Source organism: Phocoena sinus, chromosome 2 (genome assembly GCF_008692025.1).
Source record: "Phocoena sinus isolate mPhoSin1 chromosome 2, mPhoSin1.pri, whole genome shotgun sequence".
Classification (NCBI taxonomy): Eukaryota; Metazoa; Chordata; class Mammalia; order Artiodactyla; family Phocoenidae; genus Phocoena; species Phocoena sinus.
Window position 1 is genome coordinate 150014372 of NC_045764.1, and position 8777 is coordinate 150023148.

General features: G+C 56.1%; 1 protein-coding gene across 1 annotated transcript; it reads right to left on the bottom strand.

Moving 5' to 3' along the window:
- Nucleotides 1-5415: 5415 nt before the first annotated feature.
- Nucleotides 5416-7540, bottom strand: SYNDIG1L (synapse differentiation inducing 1 like). Its single transcript, XM_032624890.1, has 4 exons — nt 7415-7540; nt 6715-7214; nt 5712-5852; nt 5416-5574 (listed from the first exon to the last, which is right to left on the bottom strand). The coding sequence occupies exons 2-4, from the start codon at nt 7135-7137 to the stop codon at nt 5416-5418; spliced, it is 723 nt and encodes a 240-aa protein (XP_032480781.1). The 5' UTR covers nt 7138-7214; nt 7415-7540.
- Nucleotides 7541-8777: the final 1237 nt, after the last annotated feature.

Below are 8777 nucleotides of genomic sequence, written 5' to 3' on the forward strand. Positions count from 1 at the left end.
ACATCTGAGTGTCTCTGTGGGTCCCCCACGTCCCAGAGTAGTGCCTCCCGCCCGTTGCCGAGAGGATGTGAGAGCGCCCGTGGTGGTGGCGGGGACTGCTGTGAGCTTGGAGCAGGCAGGCTAAGCAAAGCTCTCACCCTCCCGCCCCACCCTGCCACTCCACCAAAACAGAAGGGCTGAGGTCCCAGCCCCAGGGAGGGGCTGCCTGGGACAGTCTTCGAAGCAGGAAACAGCCGGGAGGAAGGCTCAGGGAAGCAGTTTGTTAATATTCATAGCGGAGGCAACAGTCTTCCCTGGGTTTTCAGCGTCTCCACAGCAGGCAGCGACATCAGCAGCCTAGCTCAGCAACTCCAGGGCCTGGGAGGCGAGGCCTGGGTTTGGCTCATAAATTACTGTGTGACGTTGGGCATCTCACTTCCCTCTCTGGGCCTTGGTTGTCTCTTCTGTAGCATCAGGGACTGTGATTAGATCACCTCCAGGTTTCTTTCCCCCTGCAGCATTCCAGATTCATATTCTTGACAACTTGGCCACGGGCCCCTGCCTCAGCACACCCACTTCCTATCCTCCGGGTGGGGTTCAGGCCTGGCTAGACCCAGGAAATGTGCTGGGACTGTCTCTTGGAAGAAGCAGGGATGCAAGGGCAGACTGAGAAGTGGTGGGTTTGCCTAGAGCCCATTCCCCGGGAGCATCCTTAGGGGAGGAGAGAGGCCGTGTGCACACAGATGATGTCTTTGTGGGCAGGGGTGACATCTGAGATACTTAGCAGTCAGGGCAGCTCAGGCTGCCTGAGCACTTGGGGGAGGGGGGCAGCTGTGCCCACCGTTAACCCTTTAGTTCCTGGGGGGCGTATCAGGGTCCTGGGGGAGGGACCAGGAAGGCAGGAAAGGGAAATATTTGGGGGGCTTGGGACAGGGCCTGTTTATCAACTGGTGAGGAAATGTTTCAGCATTTTGACAACCCGTGTGACTGTGTCAGCGACCTGCTATCTATCAACCCTGTTTGCGGAGAGGGAGGGAGGGAAAGGGAAGGCTGCTGGGCCCCTCGGGGAGCTGGTTTCTAGCCATTTCCACTATCAAAAGAATTCCTTTCATTCAGAGTGGGTGGCAGGTCACTGTTCTCACTTGGCCCAGCGTCCCAAGGCCCCTGGCCTGCCACCTGAGGGTCCCCCTCCTCCCCCTGCCCTTGGGTACAGTGAAGGGAGGCTTCCTCCCCGCAGCTCCTTTCCACACAGCATTTTAGCCCACCTGCCCTGAACCACTGGCTCCTGTTTCCTTTGTGTCTGCCCCTCTCAGCCATCCTCCCTCCCCTGCACAGGGCCTGTTGTCCCCCTCCCCCAGGTGATGACCTTTCCAATCTCATTCTGCCTGGCCTTTGGAGGAGAAAGTTGAGGTGGGGTTGCAGGGCTGGGTTAGGGGGAGCAGGTGCACTTTAAGGGACCCCGGATTTCTGGTAAACGGCCCCTTCTCTGCCGGCTGCCCTGACTTCCCTGTGCAGCAATTTTGGTTTCTATTTTAGACAATTTGAGTTGTTTGCTTCCCTGCCTTCCTGCTGGGTGTTTATAGTGACGAAAATAATTGGTAATATTTGCACAGATGTGCCGGCACTGCAGCTCATCGTGGGCACCTATACCCAGGGGACCCTCCCTGCCCCCAGCTTCTCTGCCAGCCTGAGGAACCAGCCGGAAGTGGGGTAACTGCAAGCCCCCTGCTTCCCAGGAGCCTCAGGCAGTGAGACACAGGCAGAGCTGGGAAGCAGGAGGCCTAAAGTGCCCCAGGCATGCCCGGAGGCTCGGCGTGACAGGGGAGGGGGCCCTGACAGAGTGGCAGGGACTGATGGAGTGAGCCCAGGCTCCACAGAATGGGCCCTTCCAAGGGGGCCGGGAGCGAAGTCCCTAGGGGCTACGTTTCTGATTCCATTTTCTTCTGCAGAGCCTGAATTTGCAGCTGAGGGAAGGGGATGGGGTGAGGAAGGTGGGTAGCAGGACCAGGGTTGAACATAGGAAACCGTTCGGCGGCTTCTTTGTCTCCAGGCCTGCAGCAGCGTTCTGCAGGGCTGGGAAGGAGGTGGGAGCTGTCAGGGCTGTGAGGCAGCCTGCCCAGCCCGAGCAGGGCCTGGACTGGAGTCTGTGCTGCCTGCTGCCCAGGCCGGGGCCCAGTGGGACTGGGTACAGGGACACTGCAGACCAGACAGGGCCGGGGTCTCCCGCTTCACCCCTGGCATGTGTGCGTGCCATACGTGTGGACACACGCGAGTGTGGGCACGAAGCATTTGTGCCTGTGTGGGCCGTGCCCGTGTGCGCGCGTGCACAAAGGAGTGCGCGGCTGCGTGCCCGCGCCTGTGTGTATGTGTGTAGGTGTGAGTACGCCCATGCTGTGTGTATAGGTGCACGTGTGCGTGCATGTCTGTGTTTTGGTTTGGGTTCCCCTGGGGCCCTCTGAGACAAGCGTTCGATTGTAGGTAGTTTATTGGGAGCTGATCCCAGGAAGCGCAGCAGGGGAGTAAGGAAGAAGATGGGGACAGGAAGGCAGCCAGAGAGCGATGTGCTTTAAGCCAATTGCCACTGCAGGCGACTGAAGCTCGGTCCTGCTGGGGAACCCTGAGAGCGTGGAGAATACGACTAGTGTCCTCCCTTCCAGATGCCAGGAAATCTGGGGTTATTTGTCCACTGGCTTCCATCCGTCAGTGGTTGAAGTCACTTTCGGCTTATCCTGCCTGTGGGCCCAGTATCGCAGAGTTCCCAGGAAGCGGCCTTCGTCGTGGGGAGGCAAATGCCGAGGGGATCTCGGTGGCACCGCCAGGTCTGCTGCCGCTTGGTGGGTGCGGCGGGCGCGGTGATGTGCTGCTCGGACCCCGCAGGAATGATGGGCTTAGGCCTCCAGCTGCTGCAGGTGCTGTCGGCAATCAGCCTTCAGGGCACACCCCGTTTAGGGAGCAGCTCCAGCTGAAGAAATCCGCCTCGCCTGAGAGTCACAGCCCTTTTCTGGGTGGCCCACATCCAATGACTGATTGATAAGCAGATATAAAGGCCTGGCCCTTCGTCCTACCTTGGGTCAACCCTGAAGGGCATCCTGGATCCAGACCCCACCTTGGGTTGGCCCAGCATCGCAGCCTGGCCTCCCCGCCGTTCAGATAGGCCTTCCTCAAATGTTATCCCAAGAGCATCTCCTAATGCTCATACATCATGCGCTAATCTCTGTCTCAGGGGTACCCAGCCTGTGCAACATGTGTGTCCATAGCTGTGTCTTGCAAGTAGGCACATGTGGGTGCGAGTGTGCCAGCGCCCTCAGTCCCGGCAGGTTCCTGGGGGCCTGGGACCGAGAGCATTTGGTGCTGAGGCTGTGGTCTGAGGCAGACAGAGATGGTTTCCTCCCCATACCACCCGTGAACAACCCCCATAAGGGAGGTATGAGGGACTCTAGAGAGGGCATTGGCAGAATGGGGCTCCTTGGTGACCCCGTACCTTGTGTCCACCCTTGATAGCTCCAGGCAGCTCAGTGGAGCCTCAGTCACCCTGGCTCGCATCCCTTCCACCTGATCTCCAAGGCCTTCGAGTCTAGAAGGGATTTTTCTTCAGCATGGACCTTGCCTTATCTCGCAGAGTCAAATGCATGCCATCACCCTGCATCCAGGCTACTCTGAGCAGAGAAGTCCTCCAAGCCAGAGTGCCTCCCCCTTCTCCTAAGGCCCGGATGTGGGCATGTGCTCTCAAGAACATGCTGCTAGGGACCAGGAGCAGTAGGCTTGGGGATGGAGGTCAGTCTTGGGGAAGAAATGGACGCAGGCCAAGGTGGAGGCAGGCGAGGACAGTAAGAGGCCCAGAGGGCACCAGGTGTTACAGAAATGTTTATTACAAGGATAATTATATACAATAATGGGACATTAAAACTGCTGATCCTGGGCCTGTGAGACTTCAGGGGATGCAGGGAACGGAGGGCTGGGTAACGCCTGGGATTAGGGGAGGTGGTGGGACAAGTTGGTGGATTCATAGCCCCGAGCTCTGGATGGGGGACGGGAATGACCAGGTCCACAGATTGTGTACAATGAGGTCCATAGCTTGAACTCTGAAAGGCCTGCCCTCACAATGTGCTCCTCCTGCCTGTCTGGATGTCTCTAGAATTCTGGAGGATTCCTAGAGGTTGAGGGCGTTAAGAGCAGCTCTGAGCCGGGGTGCCAGTGAAGAAGCTCCAAGGCTGACCAGGGGTCCAGCATTCAGAGGTGGGAAAACATTACTGGCCTTTGAGACACAGGCCTGACCTTCCTCTTCCTTGAGTTGGTGGAGCCCTCAGTTTGGCTCCAGCCTGGATGTTCTAGGCATAATCCAAACAGCTTTGAACCCCCCTTGGGAGGCTCCTGCCACATCCCTGCCCATGAATACTAAGGGTCATCCCTTAGTATCCCTTAGATACATTCTCTTCATCTATCTAGACCTTGCTCGCCTCCTCTAGGAAGCCTTCCTGGGCTGCTCAGCTGCCATGCCAGACCTGTGTCCCTCCTCTCATCTCACTCACTACTCAGGGTCTCCTCGCTATTTCCCCACAGGGCTGGATTTAGGGTCCTGTGCTCAGTGGCTGCTGGGCTGATGGCACTCTCTCTCTGTCTACCTGGGATGGTGCCAGCTCAGAGCCCCCCGGGAGGAGCTTAGAAAAGGATGTTGGGGGAACAGGGGCAACACTATCCCAGGGCCCTCCAGGCTTTGTGTCATCTCATCTGCCTTTCGTTCCTGCACAGAGACGCTCCAAGAACCTGCCCTCAGCACAGAGTTTATACACCCGAGATGTCCCTTCTCTGCCTAGAATCTACACTGTCTTACAAGCCCACAGGAGAGGTAAGCACCCTCCAGAACCCGAAAGACCAAGGGGTCCCTATGTCTCTATGTACTTCCCTCTTGGCTGGCTGAGGTCTGGGCAGCATGAGGCAGAGAGTGGAGTTGGGGAAAGTCAGGGTGTCCCAGGTGGAGATGCCTGTGGGCTGCAAGGACTGGGTCAGCTCCTCTTCTCCCCAGGCATCCCTTTCCCTCCCTGTAATCTGTTCTTTCTCTGTGGAGAGGTTAACGGAGTCGGGTAGTGGGGTGCTTGCAGGGCAGGAGACCCTTTAGGAAATAAGCAGAATGGGGAGAGCTCCCAGCTAGAGGGAGGTCCTGCCTGGATGGCCAGGTGGGCAGCCCTACCCTCTGCTGCTTCCCAACATAGCCTGGGCTGGAGAGTGATGCTCCCAGCCCTGCTTTAGGCTGGTTGCAATAGGCAGGAAGAAGTGAAGGTTGCACCCCTCAGGCTGCAGCCCGGGAGGCCTCCTCCCAATAAGCCACGCTCATGAGCTGTCTTCAGGGGCCAGGACTTCCCAGAGAGTCTGCTACCCCAAGCCCCCCTGCCTCCTCAGGTCCATCAGGGGAGTCAGGACGCCAGGACTTCTTGGCCACTAGCTGTGGCCATTCTGGGACATGTAAGCTGCCAGGGCTACCACCACGGCCACATAGAGACCAGCCCCGATGGCGATGGAGAGTGTGGCCAGGAATAGGGCCCGGCGGGAGGTGGTGCTGGCCAGGCGGAAGTCCCCCTTGGAGATGGCCTTGCTGGTCTAGGGAGAGAGAGGCGCTGATGAAAGGGAGCATCCCCACGCCCAGCAAACAGCCCCAGCCTGCCAGGCCCTGACCCCAGGCCCCCCAGAGGAGCGGGGTGGCCAGAGCAGAAGCCCTGGGCCCCACGGGCTCTTACCCCCTGGGAGAAGTAGAAGGCAGCTATGCCCAGTGGCCAGAAGCAGCAGAGCATGGAGAAGATCGTGAGACCCAGGTGGTCCCTGGGAGGCAGCGTAAGGAAGTTGTCTTCGCTTTCACTCTCTGTCGAGGTTGCATCACTCTGCAAAACACGAGTGGGCTCTTGTGACCTGGCCCAGGATCACCCATTGGCAGTGATGTGGGGCAACGGGAAGACCATCTGTTGTTAGTGGGAGTGTGGGTTGGGCTCGGTACTCTCCACCAAAAGCTTTGACAGTGAATGGCCCAGTGATTCCACCCTTAGGAATTTATCACTAGGAAAGAATACAAATATACACGTACCGGAATGTTCATCATAGGGTAGTAATTGTGAAAGATTAGAAACAATCTCAACACCCAATGACCAGGAGATTGGGTTAATAACTGATGCAAGAACCTACAACGGGATACCATGTAACCCTTAAAAATCACCTTGTAGAAAATATTAGATTACGTGGAGCAAAACTGACATACGTTGCTTAAAGAGGACTACAACAGCAACAGCAAAATGGTAATTATGTGAGATGAAGGATGTGTTAACTAACCTTATTGTGGTAAACATTTTGTAATACGTACATGAATCAAATCATGGCATTATACACCTTAAACTTAAACAATGTTATATACAAATTATCTCTCGATTGAGCTAGAAAAAAAACAAGAACAAAAAGTGCTATTAAAAAATTAAATATTCATGACCCTTAAAACCTGTGAATCGCTATGTTGTACACCTACTTACATAATATTGTAAATCAACTATACTTCAATAAAAAAGATACCCTAATGCAGTTAATCTTAAAATAATTAAATAGCCCAAGCTAGTGTTTCTCAAAGTGTAGATAGCACCCGTGTCAGAAGTGCCTTTTTTTGGTAACATACAGATTCCTGGACCCCAAGCCAGGCCTACAGAATCTCAGCACCTGGAGGTGAGCCCAAGAATCTGCATTTTAAACACACATACTCACCTCCTCCTCCTCCTCCTCCTGGTCGTCCTCTTGGCCTTGGAGCTCCTCTTGAACCCCGTAGGACACGGTCTGGATGGTGACATCCTCTTCCGCTTGGCCAGGTTCTGTGGACCGCTCCGTAGGCCCAGCGGAGGGCTCCCTGCTCTCTGTGAAGCTGGTTTCGCAGCTGTCTGCCCTGGGCTCCTTGAGCTTGTCCCTCCCCAGGAGGCAGTTGGGCCTGTACCAGGCCTCCACGGCCAGCTGCAGGGATCCTGGGTCCAGGAGCTGGTGGGCGTGAGCAGGCCCAGCACCACCCAGGAGGTAGGAGTAGATCTTCTCCCGGCACGGCCAGGCGGGAGAAGCCTCGGGGTAGGGGTAGGGGCCATGGAGGTGTGCGGGGTTCTGAGGCAGCAGTGGGTTCTGTAGCTCACTCAGACTCTCCATGGTTCTGGGGGCAGCTCTGGGGAGGAGAGCCCCAGAGCCCCAGGACTTGGTGGCCAGCTGAGCAGTCCTCAGAGAGCCTGCTGGGAGAGCAAGACAGACACTGAGGCCGGCATTCTGGGTGCAGGACCGGAAGTGGTGAAGAGCACAGACTCTGCAGTCTGACTTGCTCTAGACCCTGCCTGTACCACTGGCCAGCCGCAGGACCTTGAGTTGGCCACTCAACTCCTCAGAATCTCCGTTTCTTTGTCTGCAGATTAGGGATAGCGGCAGTACTTACCTCATAGAGTTGGTTCATTCATCTATCCATTCAACACATAGTTACTGAGCATCAGCGATGGCCAGGCACTGGACAGATGCTGGGGATGCGATGGTGAGAAGGACGGGAAGCAGGGAGAGGAAGAAAGATGCACACTTTGTCTTCCAGAGCTTACAACTGGTGGAGAAAACGCCTGCCCTGAAGGAGAAGTACAGCAGAGGGTGTGAGAATGTACGATGGATAGAACTGACACAGAGGCGCAGGGGAGGCTTTTGAACTGAGATCTGAAGGAAGAAGATGAGCTGACAAGGTGAGGGGAGGGGGGACACGTTTCACGGAGAGGCCGAATAAAGGATGGTAGGCAAGGGAGCTGAGAGAAGGCTGGTGTGGCTCAGGGTACAGTGAAAGGTGTGAGATGGAGTGCAGGCCCAGACCGTGCAACCCCGTTTAGGTCTAAGGGGCCTTCAGGGATCTTGGCAGGGGTGATAGGATGAGATTTGGGTCCTGAAGCCTTCCTTGTGGCTGTGTGTGGGGGGCGGCTTGGACTGACTGTGATACCAGTAGGAGGCTTTGCCATGGCTTCAGGTAAGTTGGGGACAACTGGGACTCAACGGTGAGGAGATGGAGAAAAGGGGGCCGGCCTTGGGAGATACTGACAGGACTTGGTGGCAGGTGGGATGTTGGGTTGCCAGAGGATTTGTTCTAGGGTTGGTGTGACCACCGTTAGCTCAGAGCTCGCTACATGCCATGTGCTCACAGAGGTCCGTTCTTCCTGAGGAAGGATGCTTCTCCCCAGGTATGGTCTTAGGGGGATGCACCTTAGGCTAACCTCCCTTATAAGGCAAGTTGTGGGATCTAGGGCAGGGCTTCCTGGGTGCTAAGGTATGGACTTGCACATCCCAGTTGGAAATGTAGACACCCTCAGGGGCTGCCTCTTCCTCTTTCAGTCAGCCCTGAGCACCTACTGTGCATTTGGGAAGGGCGCATAGTGGGTGCTCAGGACTGGCTGAAGGAGAAAAAGGTAACTTTTGAGTGTGTCTACAGCAAATCCATACACACTCTGGGGTGTGGCAGGTAGAAGTGGGGTCTGGAGAGAGAGAAGGGGCACGCCAGGTGGCCTCAGGAGGCTTGCTGTCTCCCTCCCAGGCACATCATGAAGCTGGTGGGGGCCAGGGTCATGTCTTGCCCTGGATTTATAAACTGGAGGTTGGAGACTCAGTCCTGGCCCTGACACTTTGGGCAAACTTTCATGCCCTTCTGAGTTTCCTCACCTGTACAGTGCAGGTGATAATCCCTGCCCACCACACGAGGTTGTTTTGAGGATCCAAAGAGATGGCCGATATGCAAGTATGTTGTATATTATAAGTGGGAGGGGCTGCTATGC